Source organism: Peromyscus eremicus, chromosome 12 (genome assembly GCF_949786415.1).
Source record: "Peromyscus eremicus chromosome 12, PerEre_H2_v1, whole genome shotgun sequence".
Taxonomy (NCBI): Eukaryota; Metazoa; Chordata; class Mammalia; order Rodentia; family Cricetidae; genus Peromyscus; species Peromyscus eremicus.
In genome coordinates, this window is record NC_081428.1 from 58,247,471 (window position 1) to 58,267,391 (window position 19,921).

General features: G+C 43.1%; 1 protein-coding gene across 1 annotated transcript in view; it reads right to left on the minus strand.

The window, feature by feature from the left end:
* Kpna1 (karyopherin subunit alpha 1) overlaps positions 1-19,921 on the minus strand; it is a 72,701-nt gene that overhangs the window by 38,129 nt on the left and 14,651 nt on the right. Inside the window, exons 2-3 of the mRNA XM_059277871.1 lie at positions 15,855-15,988; positions 5,157-5,264 (exon numbers count right to left, since the gene is read on the minus strand). Coding sequence (XP_059133854.1) covers positions 5,157-5,264; positions 15,855-15,983 — 237 coding nt within the window. The 5' untranslated portion in view covers positions 15,984-15,988. The remainder of the gene's footprint in view (positions 1-5,156; positions 5,265-15,854; positions 15,989-19,921) is intronic.

Consider the following 19,921-nt stretch of genomic DNA (forward strand, 5'->3'; position numbering starts at 1 on the left):
AATACTTCTTTTAAAAAAATTACAGTCTGTTAATCCCAGCACTCGGGAGACAGAGCCAGGCGGATCTCTGTGAGTTCGAGGCCAGCCTGGGCTACTAAGTGAGTCCCAGGAAAGGCGCAAAGCTACACAGAGAAACCCTGTCTCAAAAAACCAAAAAAAAAATTACAGTCTGGGCCAGGCGGTGATGAAACATGCCTTTGATCCCAGCACTGGGAGACAGAGCCAGGCGGATCTGTGTGATTCCAGGCCAGCCTGGTCTACAGAGCAAGATCCAGGACAGGCACCAAAACTACTCGAAAAACCAAAAAACAATATTACTATATTCACTTAGTATCCCTTTAATAGTTGGATTGACCAACTCTCCTCACCACCATCCCCCTCCCCCCAGGCTTCTCTGTGTAATCCTGGCTGTCCTGGAACTTAGAGATCTGCCTGTCTCTGCCTCCCCAGTGCTGGGATTAAAGGTGTGCACCACTACCACCACCTAGCTGAAAGACAGACCTTCTAAAGGCCTTAAAAAATTTTTACCACAAACCGATTAAATTGTTGGCCATATTTTCGTCAATTCTAAAAGGAGTTACATATGTTCGGGAAACCAATTCCTCCTAAAATCCCTCTTGGCTTAGGCAAACTATAACATTTCCCACAAGTCTTGCAAACAGTCCCTTAATACATTCTGACCAAATTAATGTTTGAGACCACCATTCATGGAGCTAAGATACAGCTCGTTGGCAGAGTTCTTATCCAATATACTTAAATTCTGGGTTAATGCAATTGCACACAAAACTGCTTCTTTTGTTTTCTAATGAAATCTTGGATGGGACAATTGTTGTTTCTACTCAGAGATAAGTACTATAAGCATTCTGAAATACTTCCTTAGCTATAGTTACTTTTAAGATTGTTTATATAGCCGGGCGGTGGTGGCGCACGCCTTTAATCCCAGCACTCGGGAGGCAGAGCCAGGCGGATCTCTGTGAGTTCGAGGCCAGCCTGAGCTACCAAGTGAGTTCCAGGAAAGGCGCAAAGCTACACAGAGAAACCCTGTCTCGAAAAACCAAAAGATTGTTTATATAATAGGTTTATAACTTACCTATGTCTGTATACATCTTTATATTTTTTTACCCATTTATAATTAGTTTAACAATGATCTATTATTAAAATAGTCCATTTTTCCAAATTGTGGTTTACATTAAGTACATTTTATTTCATAGTATGGATATGGCTTGAATTTATTTTAAGATATACAACTTTGTATCCATTTTCTTTTCATCTCAAAAATTTCACTGATTCCTAGTTGTATGGTCAGAATTACAGTATACATTGGTGAGTCTGTATATCTGTGATTTATTTTGAGGTTCTCTTGGTTCACTTTGAGAAAACATGCAATTGGTCAGTGTCTCACCACTTCATCTTGGGGACCAATCTCAAGCTAAGCTGCCTCATAGACATGTAAGTTCCTCTCCGTTCCAAGTTCAATCACCTCAGTGATGACTTCTCTAAGGCTTTTTTTGTGAGGGAGGGTTCTGTTTAGCCCTGGCTGTCCTGGCACTCACTTTGTAGCCCAGGCGAGCGTCGAATACAGATCCATCTGCCTCTGCCTCCCGAGTGCTGGGATTAAAGGCGTGCGCCACCATGTAAGAAGGTATCTTAAGACAGGCTCATTAACTACTAATGTACCACTCTGATGATGAAGCTGATGAAGAAAGAAGCTGTACAATGGAGGTGGGGGGATGACAGAGGAGTACAAGGAAATCTGTTGTTGTTTTTTAAACTGTTTTGCTGTGAATCTAAATGTTCTAAAAACTTCATTATATCTATTAAAAATTCTAAAAGAAATTACACTCTGTCAGATCTAAAAGGAGCCTTATTTATATAAACTGAAGAACTATATAGTGACATAAAAGACATCACATGCCACCATTTGTATAGGAAAGGAGAAACGTTTTGTTTCATACACAGAGGTTCTCCTAAAGAACAAATGAAGAGTATTAGTGGTTACCATGGGAGAAAATATTTGGTGACTTAAGTGGCAAATATTTTAAAAAAAGAAAGAAAGAAAGAAAGCCATACATAGGGCTGCGCTGTGGCTCAGTGGCAATGCTGTTGTCTACCCTGAAAAGGGCCCTGTGTTAAATACCCAACACTACAAAGATATATGCATGTGATTTTACTAGAATATATTAATTATTCAAAATGGGCTAGAGAGATGGTTGAGCATTGCACTTGCAATTCTTGCAGGACCTGAGTTCAGTTCCCAGGACTGATATGGCGGCTCACATATAACTTTAGTTCCAAGGAATTCAGTGTCCTCTTCAGGCCTCCATGGGTATCAGGCATGCACATATATTTACATACATGCAGGCAGAGCCAGGTGGTAGTGGCACACACCTTTGATCCCAGCACTCAGGAGGTAGAGACAGGCAGGCAATCTCTGTGAATTCAAGGCCAGTCTGGTCTACAGAGTGAGTTTCAGGACCTAGCTACATAGAGAAACCCTGTCTCAAGAAACCCAAAAAAGGACAATAAATAAAAATAAATACATCTTTTAAAAAAGATTTATTTATCTTATCTTGATGTATACGAGTGCTCTATCTGGCATGACTTTATGCCAGAAGAGGATATCAGACTGCACTAGAGATGGCTGTGAGCCACCATGTGGTTGCTAGGAATTGAACTCAGGACCTGTGGAAGAGCAGCCAGTGCTCTTAACCTCTGAGCCATCTCTCCAGGCCCAAATAAATACATCTTTAAAATATATATACTGCTGTGCTATAGTGGTGCATGCCTTTAATTCCAGAACTTGGGAGGCAGAGCCAGGCAGATCTCTGTGAGTTCGAGGCCAGCCTGGTCTACAGAGCGAGATCCAGGACAGGCACTAAAACTACACAGAAAAACTCTGTCTCAAAAAAACCAAAAAATAAAAACTAAAAAACAAAAACAAAAATATATATGTAATATATATACTGTATATAATATATACTAATTGTTTTCAATGAGACATTTTCATAAATGCATAAAATATTTTGTATGATGTACTTAAAATTATTTAATTATACTGGAAATCTCAGCAGATCTGAGGCATTTCAGTATAATTTCTTTTATGTAACCCCCAAAAAAGTTACAATAAAATTACCTAATACTTCTGGTATCTAATTTTCCAAATCATACATACATGTTGGTTTTACTATGACAACTTTGGGAAGGGTACACATGCCACAGGTGCCTGTGGAGGTCACAGGACACGAGGGAGTCAGTTCTCACCCTCCACCATGTAAGTCACAGAGATTGAATCCAGGCTTGGTGGAAAGCAGCTTTCCCCACTGAGCCATCTCCCCTGCTCCCACCCTTCATTTTCAGTTGACACACTGTACATTAAGTACAACAAGATGTTTCAACACATGTATTTTTGCCAAGGGCTGTGGGAGTATACAGCAGGTAACAACTAGTGTTCAACAGGTCGACCTACCAGTAGATGAATAATTCTCTGTAGAGGAGCCCCACTTGGCAAAGTCCGTGGGGTCACTGGCTGTGGAAACCGGTTGTTTCCTGTCTGTAACTTTCTCATGTGCCACCACTATACCTCCCTAAAAATAGCGGTGGGGTTCCTTCCACAGCCCATTGATAGTATGCTTTACATCTTTAGGCACACATATAACTGTGGATGGTCAGATGGTCAGGAAGATGATTTCTGTTTAAGCTGTATAATTCTGATGAACAGAAATAATACCAGAATATTCTTCTTTACTGACACAGAAAAGTAACAGTATTCTCAGTCTCAACGATAGCTCATTTTAGATTTCAGAATAAATTCAATATAGACTAAGCTGCTCCTGCAGAAAATACACAAAGACTAGTTCCAAGTGTTTATTGCTAAATCAAGATCAGGCTGTTTACACTGAGATGTAAACCCCCTATCCTAATTGACTGCACATACCCCTACCACTCAAGGTTCTGCTAACTAACTATTATTGTTTAGTCCTGAATTTCAATGTCATTTTCTGTCTGAGAACTCTAATCAACTTAGAGCTACATGCTTAGTCAAGCTTACTCACTGGCCAGTCATTGCGACCTTCTTAGCCTGAGAAAAACTGTATGATTTATCATGTGTTAGGAGAATGGGTCAAACTCTGAAAATGTAACATATAACTGTCCAGAGTTTTGGCTGAGAGAGAGAAGGAGAATGAGAGAGTATGAGTGTGGGTATGTGAAGGGGAGCTATAAAAAGCTATAGAGAGAACTGCTGTGATAAAAGCTGTGCAAGGGTAAGTGTGTGTGCGAGTATGTGCTGAGGAAGGGATGTGAAGGAAGTGTGTAAAGAGCAGTGGAGGAGTGAGGAAGATGTGGGAGAGTGCATGTATAAGCTGAATGAGGATGTATCTATATGGGCAGAGATATAAGTATGACGTGTGAGAAATAAAAGAAGCATGAGAGGTTAGAAAGAGAATGAGTGAGTAAAGTGAAGAAATTATGTAATAGTATGTGAAGGAATGTAACAGAGTAGAGGGAAGAAATGTGGATAGAAGAGCAATATGGAGCTATATAAAAAGAGATCTAACTGTGCAAAAGAGGCATATGGCTATACAGAGAACTTATGGAGAATGTAGCAGTGTGGAATGTAACTTGGCTATATGCAGAATGTAACAATGTGGAATGTATCTTGTGAAGACAGATTTTCAGAGAGGATTTTTTTCTTTTTCTTTTTCTTTTTTTTTTGGAGCTGAAGATCGAACCCAGGGCCTTGTGCTTGCTAGGCAAGCGCTCTACCACTGAGCTAAATCCCCAACCCAAGAGAGGATTTTTTTAAGATGAAGTAAAAGAATAAGTTACCATCAGAAAGCGTGTGTTTCCTTATTTTCCTCCTCAGATAGTAAAAATTTTTTCTAAGCCCTCGCTGCCTTCGTGGACCCCCCCATACCCTGGTGGGAGCTGGAGCCTGGCCCCCAGGCTACCAATATATATATATTTTTTTAAAGATTTTTGTTTTGTTGTTTTTGAAACAGGGTCTGTGAGGCCAAGGAAAGCCTCTAACAACCCTCCTTCCTCAGATTCCCTAGTCCTGGGTTTATAGAGCCCAATTAACCTTTCTATTAAACTCAAGACCAACATCTCTTACCTTTACCACAACACCAAGAAGTTCTTTCTATTATCATACTTACTGGTGCCATCTCCATGTTATTAATCTGGGCCTCATGAAAGCCACCATCTGACATAACTTCTTCTTCTGTTTCTTCTTCTGCTGTAGCAACATTTCTTCTCTTGAATAACTGAAAAGTAAAAGAATATTAAAAATACAATTTTCACACAAGGGAACTCAACACCTTTTTAATTCTAAAGCTTTGTGCTGCCTTTAGTGTTTCCTGGTAAGGAAAGATGTCAGTCTTACAATTAAATCAATTAACTACTACAATATGTATGCCAATACCCAAGGGCAAGCCTCGAGGTGGTGGCACATGCCTTTAATCCCAGCACTCAGGAGGCAGAGGCAGGAGGATCTTTGTGAGTTTGAGGCCAGCCTGATCTGCAGATCGAGTTCTGCGACAGCCAGAGCTGTTACACAGAGACATTCTTGTCTTCAAAAACCAAAACCCAAACAAACAAACAAAACAAAAACCTCAAAGGCATAAAACTTAACTAAGAGAGACGTGACACACTGCAAGACATAAATGTGATAATGATGATGGTGATGATGATGACAACGACGACCAAGATGATATAACCACCACCTCAAAGAATGAAAACCAGACCCTGGACATGTTGAAGCCATTTCCCTCAACACTTGATAAGTAGCAGGAAACAAGATAGTCTTAACAGTTCTTCAGGAAAAAGTGAGAACAAGAATGCTATTAGAATGACTAAACACTTCCATCTTAGTGACCTTCAAGGATAGTATATTGAGGTTTCTAGCCTTGCCAATCTCTAGGAATTCCTGACAGCAAAGGGGGATCTTTTAAAGCACTCATTACTAAGTCTTCAAAATCCAGTACTAAGCTTGTATCGCACATCACAATCGAACTAGTCACATATTAATTGGCCATTTGTTATAAAAGTTTAGAAATTCGGGTGAATGAAGCAGCATGAGACACAGCTAGAACTTGAACCCTACAGAACACACTTTGAACATTAATGGTTCAGATGGTATCAAAGGTTTCGTCCAGTAACGAAGACTATCACTTTCTTTACAGTCCAAGTCATATTCACTAAAGTGCTTCAACTACCTATGTAAACTTCAAAGGACTAGAAATGATGCACTAAATGAGTGTATGTTGTCTCTTTCAGTGTTTTTATACACTCATACTTATCTTGCTTCATATATACAGATAAATACACTGACTTGAGTCGAATTTCTGTCAAAACTTTTAGTACTTCATTTTGGGTTCACAATTATGACAGAACACAGCAAACCCACAGGATAAGCCATATTAACTGATCCAAGAGAGCAGAAAAAAAAAATGTGAGGGGGGAAAGGGTTCTAAAGAAAAATACTAACAACAACAAATTATCTGAAAAGTTTACTGTTTAGCTGGAATTCTGCTTCAGCCCCCCCTGCCCTCAGAAAACCCACCAAACTGTGGCTCCTCCCCCAGAGCTACTCAAAACCATGCATACAGGGTATTTAAACTGCCTTCTGGACAACGTCCTCATGATATTTCCCAGTCTCCTCTCCCAGTCACATCTCTGAGAACCAGGAAGATCACTCAGGAATGTTTTGCCCAATAAACTTGATCTTTTATTTTTAATTTGCTTGATTTGGATTACTGTGCCTGTGGAGACTTATATCAGGGTACAGAAACCTTTCATCTTGGTGCATTGGCCGGGAAGAAATTGAGTGTTCCCCATCCCATCCATCTCCCCCGACCACCACCCTACCATCCCCCCACCCTACCCCCTTCCCATGGAAAACCACTCCTCTCCTTACAGCCACCAGACTAGATCAGCTTTCAGACCAGTAAGTTGCCTGTTCCAAGTCACTGCCTCTAGGGGTCCAGAACTCCTCCCAATTTTCGGGGTAGCCTGCCAAGATGTGGCTGCACCAGAGGCAACCTCTACCCATTCCCACTCAATCAGATCCTCCCTGGATCCCTGGGATGCCAGGACATTCAGGCTTTGGATCTTCCTCTACCCACACAACCCAAAAGCCTATCACTATCACAGTGGACACGCTGCTTTAGACTTCGGGTTCCAGCACAGGCTTGTGAGACAGCTGTGGGTCTAAACCAGATCCCCAAACACCCTTGGGGTATCTTTTACAAAAATCTATTCAAATTGGGGCTATCTGATAACACATGTCCTGAATGCCTGATTTCCCTATGCACTAAGGCCTGGTCACAATACACTCTTGATAACCAGTCAAGATGACCACCGGGTTGAATTTACCATCATCCATGATCTTAAAAATTTTTGCTGGCATGGAGATAAGTGGTCAGAACTACTCTACATCCACAGTTTTTAGATTCTGAGTTCTTGCTCTTCCTTCTGTAGCCAGGGTCCCATGGCCCAGGTCTTGTTGGCTAGGGTCACAGTGCCTCCAGAGTACCACTCATCTGGGAACTAGGACCCTGAACATTCCACGCTGACCCTGGGCCAGAGACACAAGCCCCTCCCCTACTCCCTGCCTACCCATGCCCCTTCTACACTGCCACAAGTTCCATTCAGTGGCAAACATTCCTCCCCTTATCCACCCCTCCCTCATTTTCCCCCCACTGGGACAAAGATAGAGGACCAACTTCCTCCTCCTTACCCACCTTTCTCTCTTCCCCTCTCTCCCACTGCTCCTCCCTATCCTTCAATGCCACCACCTACACCCTGGTCCCCATCCACAACACTGGCCTACCTCCCACCCCATCCTCTCAAGTATCTTCTTATACTCCATCTTGACAGACTCTTGCCCTCCTCAGCCCTCTCCAAGAGGTAGCTGGAACTGATGGAATTGCTGAGTCCACACCCCTCTCCCTTCAGAACCTCTCACAGATAGAAAAGCGGATAGGTTCCTTCTCTGCTAATCCTTCTGTTTACATCAAGGAGTTTCACTATTTTTCCCAAGCCTATGATCTGACCTGGCATGACCTCTATGTCATCTAGGCCTCTACCCTCACACCGGAGGAGCAAGGTCAAGTTCAGGCAGGAGCAAGACAGTATGCAGACTAACCCACCTAGTGAACAATATGGTCCCTGTGGGTGACGTGGCGGTGCCAGCTACAGAACCCTACTGGGACAACCAACTGGATCAGAATGGCCACCAGCAGAGGGAACTCATGGTCCGCTGCCTCCTTCAGGGTATAAAAATGGTCTCAGATAAAATTAATTTTGATAAGCTCTGAGAGATTACACAAGCAAGCTGATGAGAATCCAGCCATTTTTCTAAATCGATTACAAGAGACCACGCTTCAATATACTTTCCTTGACCCAGCCTCCCCAGTGGGCGCCAAGGGTCCTGGCCACCCATTTCATTTCTCAGTCAGTGCCAGATACTAGAAATTAAAAAGGGCTGAGGAGGGTCCCCAAACCCCCATACAAAAATTGGTAAAAACGGCTTTTAAGGTTTTTAACGCCCAAAAGGAGGCAGCTGAGTCTTCTGGACAGGCTTGCAACAGAAGGCTACACTCCCAAGCGGACGCCTTGGCAGCTGCCCTGAGTCCATCGGCGCCCTCACAAGGGAGACAAGGGAAGTCCACCAGGATCCATTCTGCTGGAGCTCAGCCCAAGTCAATTCCACCAGGAGCCTGCTGGAAATGGAAGGCTACTGGTCCTGGTTGCTGCCCTGACTCTCAGGCACCGACGACGACGACGACGACGACGACGACGACGACGACAACGCCGCCGCCATGCTTCATCTGCCAAAAGCCTGGACAAAGGAAATCAAAATGCCCACGCACGTGCTTGTCCTCTATGCCACGCCACGGAGGTCCAGCCTCCCGACATCAGCATCTGAGACTTTAAACTCCTCAGCCTGGCAGAGGACTGACACAGCCTAGACCTAGTGACTCCCACTGCCCTTGCCATGCATAGGATAAAGCTCCAGGTAGCAGGTAAGTCCACCACCTCTCCAGTGGACACGGGAGCTACCTATTCTGTTTTAACCTCTCACTCGGGTCCCACGGTTCCCTTGCCAATTTCTGTCACAGGGGATGGATGGGACGCCCCCTCCTTTCCACTTAAGACCCTGCCACTTGCCTGCATTCTTGTAGGGCAATTCTTCTCACACTCTTTCCCAGCCATACTTGCTTGCCCGGAACCTCTACTTGGTTGTAATATTCTCAGCCACTTTGGCGCCACACTCACCTTGGCCCCTACACCCTCTCCTGATTTTCACCCTCTCCCCTTAATAGCCTCACAGGTTCCTACCCCAGACTGTCCTGTCCCTACCCTCCCGTATCCAGGAGATCTTCAAGTATGGGATATCTCCACCCTGATGGTTGCTACTCACCACCAGCCAGTCCTAGTTCACCTTAAGGACCCCTCCTCCCTCCCTTCCAGACCCCAGTTTTCTATTTCTGAAACCCATCACCCAGGCCTCAAGCCCATTATTACCTGCCTTTTATCTCAGGGACTTTTAATTCCTATCAACTCACCCTGAAACACCCCCATTGCTCCCGAGTAAGCCTTCCGGTGCTTACCAAGGTGCTGTGGATATCGCTCTGTATAAATAAAATGCTGATTGGCCAGAAGTCAGGCAAGAAGTATAGGCGGGACAAGCAGAGAAGAGAATTCTGGGAACAGGAAGGCTGAGTGAGGAGACACTACCAGCCACCATGAGTACCAACACGTAAGATACTGGTCAGCCACAAGCCATGTGGCCAAGTATAGATTTATAGAAATGGGTTAATTTAAGATGTAAGAACTAGATAGCTAGAAGCCTGAGCCATTAGGCCAAACAGTTTAAATAATATAAGTCTGTGTGTTTATTTTATAAGTGGGCTGCGGGACTGCCGGGGCTTGTCGGGAGCTGGAGAGAAACTCTCCAGCTACACTAAGGTGCTTACCGGTTAATGCAAGACCTCCACCTCATTTATGAGGCAGTTACTCCAACCCACCCAGTAGTTAACAACCCCTACAACCTCCTTTCTAACACTCCCCCTACAACTTCCCATTTTACAGTCCTAGACATAAAAGACAAATTTTTTTACTGTCCTCTACACCCTGACTCAAACTTCTTCTTTGCCTTCACCTGGGAGGACCCTGACACCTGGACCTCCAAACAGCTTACATGGACTGTACTCTCAAGAGTTTCCAGGACAGTCCTCATTTCTTTGGCCAAGACTTGGCTCGAGATCTTTCCGCTCGACTCCATCCTAGCACACTCCTCCAATACATAGATGACCTTCTTCTCTACAACTCCTCCCCCCTGCCTCTGTCTCAACAGGCCACCTCTTTGCTCCTCACCTACCTTGGCTCCCTTGGATATCTCCATCTGAGGCTCAGCTATGCTCTCCCACTGTAGTGTACCTGTGCGTTCAACTCAGCCTGGGGGCTAAGACCCTCACCTCTCAGTCTGAGCCCTGTGGGATTACATCCCCCGACCCCAGAGGACCAGATTCTCTCATCTTTTGGGCCTAATGGGATTCTTCTGTCACTGGATCCCTAACTTTGCTATTTCGGCCAAGCTCCTGTACCAGGCAGCCAGAGAGACCCCCAAGGGGCCCCTCACCCACCTGGCCACCGTCTGCCGCCACTTCACTTTTCTGTGGGATGCCCTACTAACGGCCCTAGCCATAGCTCTCCCAGATCCCAACAGACCTTATCACCTTTATAAAGATGAAAGGTTGGGAGTGGCCACCGGGGTTCTAGTCCAACCAGTTGGGCCTTTGAATTGGGCTGTTGCTTTTCTGTCCAAACAACTAGACCCCACTGTCTGTGGATGGCAGCCATGCTTGAGAGCCCTAGCAGCAGCAGCTGAACTCATCTGGGAGGCTCTCAAGATCACCCTGTTCCATCCAATCATGGTATACTCCACCCACCACCGCCTCTCAGACCTTCTGAGTCATTCTTCTCTCCCCCTCCTTGGGCCCTCCTCAGTCCAAGTCTTTCATTTACTGTTTCTAGGAAACCCCCAAATTACCTTGGCTTCCAGCCCTGCTCTAAACCTTGCAACCCTCCTTCCTGTCCCTTCCTCCTCTGGTACCTCCTCTCACTCCTGCCCAGAGGCTGCGGAGGCCTTACGCTCACCCCAGTCTGATCATTAGACCAACCCCTCACAAACCCCCAACGCACCCTCTTTGTTAAGGGAAGCTCTTATAGAAAGATCAGGAAACCACCAGGTGTGCATGCTGTGGTCACTTCCACTGAAACAGTTGAAGTGACCCACCTGCCAATGGGGACCTCTTCACAAAAGGCCAAATTAATCACCTTGACTAGAGCATTCTGGATAGCCAAGGGTAAATGGGCTAACATCTCTACTGACTCTAAATATGCCTTTTTAATAGCCCATACCCATTCTATCCTGTAGACGGAAAGGGGCTTCCTCACTACCAAGGGCACTCCCATAGTTAATGGACCCTTATAACCAAGCTCTTGTAGGTCCTCGAGCTCCTTGCAAAAGTAGTCATAATCCACTGATGGGGACACCAGTCCTCCAAGGACCCAGTGGCCTTAGGCAACACCAGGGCTGACTCAGTGGCCTGGGGACTGGCCTTGAGCTCCACTGAATCAACAGAACATATTTTGTTTCTGACACCCTCCTATTAGCCCTGTTGTCAACCAGAGGAGAGGGATGAACTGAAAAAAGATGCCACACAGACAAAAAAGATGGTTGGTTCTACTTAAATAACCGCCTCATCCTTCCTCAGGACCAGGCACTGTCCATCAGTTCAGACATCCACCAGACCTTACACACAGGCCCCAAAGCCTTGTTCTATTTCTTAGAGCCCCCCTTTGACCCCACCCACTTCCAAGCTCTATTTTACAGGTTCAGTCCTCCTGCCAGATGTGTGCCAAGGCCAACCCACAAGGAGCCCTCCAGATAAGTCAGCCCCTGCACCAGCTTTGAAGACATCAACCAGGAGAGAACTGGCAGGCTGACTTCACACACATGCCCATTCATAAAAAGCTTCGTTATTTCCTAACTCTTGTTGACATTTCCCACCTCCAGGAAACAGCAGATGTGGTGGCTCAGGTAATCCTTGAACACATCATCGCTCAGTTTGGCATGCCACAGATGATACAGACAGACAAGAGGCCAGCCTTCACTTCCAAGATCATGGAGCTTGTGTCAGACAGAAGCTCTCAATATTTCCTGGAAACTCCATATTCCCTACCATCCACAATCCTCAGGAAAGGAGGAAAGGGCCAACGGACTCATCAAACAACAGCTTACCAATTCGTCCTATGCCAGCAAGAAGTAGCTAGACTTGAACTGACACCTACAGACCCAAAAAGGTTGGGATGTTTAGCTGGGAATTCCAACTCAGCTCCCTCCCTCTAGACCCTGCCCTCAGAACACCAGCCAAACTGCAACTCCTCACCACAAAGCTACTCAAGATCCCACATACAGGGTTATTTAAACTGCCTCCTGAAGAACAGCCATGTGGTTTTTCCTGGTCTCCTCTCCTGGTCACATCTCTGGGAGCCAGAGAGATCATCCAGAATGTTTTCCCCAATAAACTTGGTCTTTTTTTTTTTTTTAATTTGGCTTGATGTGGATTAATGTATCAGTGGAGAGACTTAATATCAGGGTACAGAAACCTTTCACTTACAAATTTAAACTAAAAAATAAATTAAAAATTAACTTGGCATAGAGACATATGCCTTTAGTTGCAGTATTTAGGAAGCAGAGGGTAGCCTGATCTGCATAGAAAGCTACAGGACAAGCCTGGCGGTGGTGGCGCACGCCTTTAATGCCAGCACTCGGGAGGCAGAACTCTGTGAGTACGAGGCCAGCCTGGTCTACAGAGCGAGATCCAGGACAGGCACCAAAACAAAACAGAAACCCTGTCTCGGAAAAAACCAAAAGGATTTTACCTACTACAATGGAACGTCAACAGACATTTTAAACTCAACAATATACAGAAATTACTCAGAAATTTAACATCTGTAAGAGTGGAAAGCATCTTACCTAGGAATGAAACCTGGAAACCTCTAGTTTATTTTCAAGTATTTTAATACTATTTGGCCTCCTCCACTATGTGTGCTAGTCACTCATATCAAAGTAGGAATGTGAAAAGAAAACGTAACCACCCAGGCAATCATGATCTATAGACTACCTCATACACAACAGGTTACCTGAACTCATCAGCCAAGCTAATTGATGGCAAACACTGACAGTCTAGTGTGGTGATATAGATTCCCCCAATATATTGTGTACCTTAATAAAACTTATCTGGGGTCAGAAAACAGAACAGCTACTAGATTAGACTTAGAGGCCAGAAAACGGTGGCAGACATGCCTTTAATCCTAGCATTCGCGAGGCAGAGATCCAATTGGATCTCTGTGAATTCAAGGCCACACTGAGAACAGAGCCAAGTGTGGTGGCACACATCTTTAATCCCAGGAAGTAATATGGCAGGACACAGAAAGGTATATTAGGTGTGGGAAAACAGGAACTCGAACTCTTAAGGCATGAGGACCAGATAACTAGAAACTTTTTAGCAGCAGTTCAGCTGAGATCCATTGAGGTGAGGACTCAGAGGCTTTCAGTCTGAAGAAAGAGGATCAGCTGAGGAGTTGGCAAGGTGAGGTTGGCTGTGGCCTGTTCTGTTTCTCTGATCTTTCAGAATTTACCCAATATCTGGCTCCAGGTTTTTTATTAAAAAGACAGTTTAGCAACTGGTCTACAGTCCAGTTTATCAACCTGTTATTCCAGAAGATATTTCTTTTAACTAAAAAGGCCTTCATTCCTTATCACTTTGGTTTTAATGAACTTTATAGCAATACCACATGACCATGACATATCAAGTCGGCAAGAATCTATAACTCAGTAAACACAAAGCAGGTTCTTTCTGTACAGGAAACATTTTTAGTTTCAACTGTGTAAGAAATAGAGGTCATTTACATACGTTGTCTAGATAACAAATATTAATTTCTACTCTGCTGAAAGGGTGGTACTAAGAGACACGCTAACACTTTGTACTTGGCAGAATCAACTGCTACATTTCACTCAGAACTAGCTGCTTCGTTGGCACAAGCCAGGGACAGGCAGATGAGAAAGCAGCTGTGGGAGATCAACAGTACCACATGAACTCCTGTTTTCCTCATCCTCACTACCTCACAAACTAGGCACGAGGCACTAGTTACCTGTACAAAACAGAACTTACCAAGTGACAAAGGTTTTTTATGGGGGAGGAGGGGAGAACGGGGGGACGGACGATGACAACTGGGTATTTGGTTGACCTGGAATTCGACATGTAGACCAAGCTGAGACAACCAACTCAAAAGTGTGCCTGCCTCTGTCTTCTAAGTACTAGGATTAAAGGTGTACCACCACACCCAGTTAAAAGTTAAGATTTTAAAGAGAGCAATAGTCCAGAAAATTAAATCCCTAGTACAATTTCAGATTTTTACACAATAAATACGGCAAACTTCCAACTACAAATGCTTTTAGTCAGAAGTGTGGTCATATTTGTCAATTTATATACTATGGACATTGAGCTTCTACTTTCAGGAAGTTAAATAAGTAAGAAGTTTTGTTTTTCAGACAGTCTGTAACCCAGGCTGTCCTCAAACCAGCAACCATGTTCTCGCCTCAGCTTCCCAAGCAGTTCAAACTACAGCTATGAGCCCCCACACCTAGCTTTGTCTACAACGTTTTTAAAGTGCCACTGAGTCCCTTATCTTCCTATGTATTTTCATATTAAAAAAAATAATTGGGCTGGAGAGATGGCTCAGTGGCTAAGAGTACTGGTTGCTCTTCCAAAGGTCCTGAGTTCAATTCCCAGCAACCACATGGTGGCTCACAACCATCTGTAATGAGGTCTGGTGCCCTCTTCTGGCCTGCAGTCATATCTGCAGGCAGAACACTGTATACATAATACATAAATCTTTTTTAAAAATCTATTTCATATAGTATGATGTAATACCTACCTATTTTAAAAAATTAATAATAATTAAGGGAGCCCATAAGATGGCTCAAGCACTTACTACACCCTGGTACCAACATGTTAGAAAGAGAATCAACTCCTGAGTCATCCTCTGACTTCACATGCATCCTTGGCTCCAATACACCCACCTCCTACCCTGCCACACAAGCATCATGCATACACATTAAAAAAATGTCATCTAGGCCAGGCGGTGGTGGCGCACGCCTTTAATGCCAGCACTCGGGAGGCAGAGCCAGGCGGATCTCTGTGAGTTCGAGGCCAGCCTGGACTACCAAGTGAGTCCCAGGAAAGGCGCAAAGCTACACAGAGAAACCCTGTCTCGAAAAAACCAAAAACCAAAAAAAAAAAAAAAAGTCTTCTAAATAATAACAACAATCCTTTTTTTTTTTTTTTTTTTTCTGAGACAGGGTTTCTTTGTGTTAACAGCCTTAGCTGTCCTCAAACTCAGTGATCTACCTGCCTCTGCTTCCCAAGTGCTGGGATTAAAGGTGAGTGCCACTACTACCTAGCAATAATAACTCTAAAAGCATTATCCATAATGTCCTTTTGAATAAAATACACTGAGAAAAGATGTATTTCCTGAAATTTTACTTTAAAATATTAGGTATTACAACTATAAAGATAGAGAAACATGAAGCAACTATAGCACACTGATGACAATTACTGAAGTTAAGGTATCAGTTTATGAGGTTCACTGTCCTTTGTTTATTTTCAAACTTGTCAATTCAAATTTATAATTCGAGGCAATGCTTTGTCATCTGAGAATTCAGTAACCCACATGTACAACAGAAGTAGGTGACAGACAGTTGAGCACCAAGAACTTACCTGCTCCTCTCTCTTCTGCTTCCGTAACTGCAGTCCTTCTTCCTCCCTCCTCCTGCGCATCTCATCAGGATTCAGAGATTTGTTCTTGTAACTTTTCAGGCGAAAGTTCTCTTTTCCTGGTGTGGTCATGATTTCTAGAAGAACAGAGAGAAAACAGATGAGCTTTAAGAATTTTATTATTCACTGAGCTCACCTTATATATATACACACACACACACACACAAACACACGCCCAGGCGGGTCAGTAGAAGTGTTATTTCCGTTTTTTATGTTGTTTATGTATTGGGAGGGAAGGATGCCAGCGCACTGGATGGAGGTCAGAGGACAACTTGCAGGAGTCCCTTCTCTCCTTCCACCACAACAGTCTTGAGGATGGAACTTGTGCTGCCAGGCTTGATGACAAGCATCTTACTTCACAATCTATCTCACCAAGTCTATTTTATTTCCAAAAGCTTTATTAAAATATTCAACAGTTTTTACTATTAACAAGTATTGCAACTATCATATTTTTATACCCTTAAAAAAGAAACCTGTCTCGGCCAGGTGGTGGTGGTACATGCCTTTAAGTCCAACACTCAGGAGGCATAGGCAGGCAGATCTCTGTGAGTGAGGACAGCCTGGTCTCCAGGACAGCCAGGGCTACAAAGAGAAACCCTGACTCAGAAAAAGAAACTTGTTTCATTTAGCTCATTGGCTATCGTTCTTGTTTTAGACATTTCACACAAACAGGAATCATGTGACAAGCAATCTTTTGTTGACAGGCTTCATTTAGCCTAATGTTTTTAAGATTGATTTTCACTGTAGCAAATTATCAATATTTTACTCCTTTCTATGACTAAATAATATTCTACTGTATATGTCTACAACAATTATATTTATCTCTTATCAGCTGATGGACATTTGGGCTACTTCTATCTTTTGGCTATTATGAATCATGCTTCCATAAACATTTATGAAGAAGGTTTTTTGCAGACATATTTTCATTTTCTCATGCAGAGTGATCTTGTGGATCAGAGTAACTCTATGTTTACTTACTTGAAAACTGCCCATTGCTCTTCCAAGGTGGCTTTACCATTTTATATGCCCATCATCACATGTAAGTTGCAATTTTCTACATCTAGCTAATATGACCTCTTTAACTGAAGTTAAAGGTACGAAGTGGTATCACATGGTTTTTTGATTGTAGTCCTCTGATGACTAATGAAATATAGCATTTTTTTCATAATTATTACCTAAGTATGTATCTCTCATTACAATCTATCAGATCCTTTGTCTATTTTTTATTGGGTTACTTGTCTTTTCATTGTTGAGTTGTAAGGGTTTTTTAAAGATTATAGGAAAAACTCTTAAAAATCTTCACTTTAGGCTGGGTGATGGTGGTGCACGCCTTTAATCCCAGCACTCGGGAGGCAGAACTCTGAGTAGGAGGCCAGCCTGGTCTACAGAGTAAGATCCAGGACAGGCACCAAAATTACACAGAGAACCCCTGTCTTGAAAAAACAAAAACAAGCCGGGCGGTGGTGGCGCACGCCTTTAATGCCAGCACTCGGGAGGCAGAGCTAGGAGGATCTCTGTGAGTTCGAGGCCAGCCTGGGCTACCAAGTGAGTTCCAGGAAAGGCACAAAGCTACACAGAGAAACCCTGTCTCGGAAGGAAAAAAAAAAAAAAAGAAAAAGAAAAAACAAAAACAAAAACAAACAAAAAATCTTAATTTTGGACTAGAGATGATTCAGTGATTAAGAGCAACTGCTGCTCTTGCAGAAGACCTAGGTTCAGTTCCCAACACCCATATGGTGACTCACAACTGTCCACAGCTCCAGTGGATCTGAAGCCTTCTTCTGACTTCCAAGGGCACCCACATGATACACATACATACATGCAGGCAAAACATTCACACACATAAAATAAAAAATATTTTTAAAAAAAGTCTTAATTTTAATGCAAGCCCTAAATAATATCCCTTTTCTTTTCTTATTCATGCTTTTTATGTCTAGAAATCCTTAACTCCATGTTCCTAAGAGTTTTATACAGGCTTTCTCCGATAATGGTCCATTCCAAGTTAATATTTATATATGGTATGTGGCAAAAGTTTAACTTCATTCTTTTACATGTCTATCCAGTTTTCCAAATGGTATCTAATGACCTTTCAATGATCTTGGCACTTCCTATAGAATACATACTGTGGCTGCCCAAAATTTGTATACAAAATCCTAAGTCCCAGTATGACTGTGTGTGAGGTGAGTCCAGTATGACTGACTGGTCATGATGGCAGATCCCTCAGAAATGAGATTAATTCCTTTATAAAAGACACAACCAGTCGTGCATCACAGCATACTCCTTTAATCCCAGCACTCAGGAAGCACAGGCAGGTAGATCTTTTGAGTTGAGATCAGCCTGGTCTACATAGTGAGTCTCGGAACAAGTCAGGGATACATAGAGAAACCCTATCTCAAAAAAACAAACAAACAAACCAACAAGCTTTGTTTGCCCCTTCTGTCAAGGGAAAAGACAGGCATCTATAAACCATAAAACAGCCTCTTTGTCAAATACTGAAATGTGCTAGAACCTTGATCTTGTACTTTCCAGCCTCCAGAACCATGAGAAAGGAATTTTTGTTACTTGTAAAGCATACAGCTACCTAACAGCACTCTTTTGTTGATAACTAGTTTGTCATATATAGGTTTAACTTTATGACTTTCAATTCTATTCAATTGCTCTTTGAATTATCAATGCCTTGTGTAAAATAAGCTGTAGAAGAAGGAAGTGTGTGCCTTCCTGTAAGTTCTCTTAAAAGACTGTCTTAGCCGGGCGGTGGTGGCACACGCCTTTAATGCCAGCACTCAGGAGGCAGAGCCAAGTGGATCTCTGTGAGTTCGAGGCCAGCCTGGGCTACAGAGTGAGATCCAGGACAGGCACCAAAACTACAAAGAGAGACCCTGGGGGGAGGGGGGCTGTCTTAACCATTATAGATCTCTTGTACTTCCACATCAATTTTCAGAACCAGTCTGTAAAGTTCTACAAACAGCTCAAATTCTGATAGCATTGTAATGAATCTATAGATCACTTTGAGGAGTATTGCCATAAGAGTTAAACGTTCCAAATATTAAGGCAAGATAACTTCCAATTTATAGTTCTGATATTTCTAACTATTTTTTTAACCTTTATTCCAATGTGTGCGCATGTATGTGCAGCATATATGTGCCTGGTGCCTCTTGGGAGATCAGAAGAGGGTGTTGGTTGCCCTGGAACTAAATTTTAGACAATTGTGAGCCACTATCTGAGTGCTGGGAACCAAACCCAGGTCTTCTGCAAGAACAGTAAGTACTCCGCTCTGCTAAGCCATCTCTCCAGCTCCCCCTAATAATGTTTATACACAAGCCTGAGTATAAAATTTACATTTCTTTTGCTAAGCATATTCTTAAATATTTTTTCATGTTCTATGTCCTGGTGAGTCAAATTTTGATTTTATTTTAGGTTATTCACCACATGTCTATAGAAATACAACTTACTGTTATGGGGGTTTTGTCTGGTTGACTTAGTTTTCGCCTGTTTTTAAGACAGTGCTTCATGTAGCTAGCCCAAGCTGGCCTCAAACCCCACCTCCCAAGGACTAGGATTCTAGGCGTGCACCACCACACCCAGTTTCAAATGATTTGTAAATATTGACCTAAAATGTCCTTCAATCTTGCTGAGCTTATTAGTGTTAACATTATTTCAGTAGCTATACAAGATCACTTCCTGTACACATCACTTATAAGTATACTTATCCTTACTAATCTTGATACCTTTTTCTTCTTTACTTTCCTAGTTAAAGCTTTCAATACAAAGTTGAGCATAGGTGAAGAACAGACGTCCAAGGAAAGCAACCACTTACCATTAAGCATGACATTACCCTTGAGAGTTATTTTTTTTAATTTTTTAACTTGTGTATATGTGTATGTTGTGTCTGTGTGAGTATATGTTAAGTGTGCTTGGGTACCCACCAAGGCCAGAGGAGGGTGTCAGAACCCCGGGAGCTCGAGTTACAGGTGGTTTTGAGTACTGATAAGCCAAGGTCCTCTAGAAGA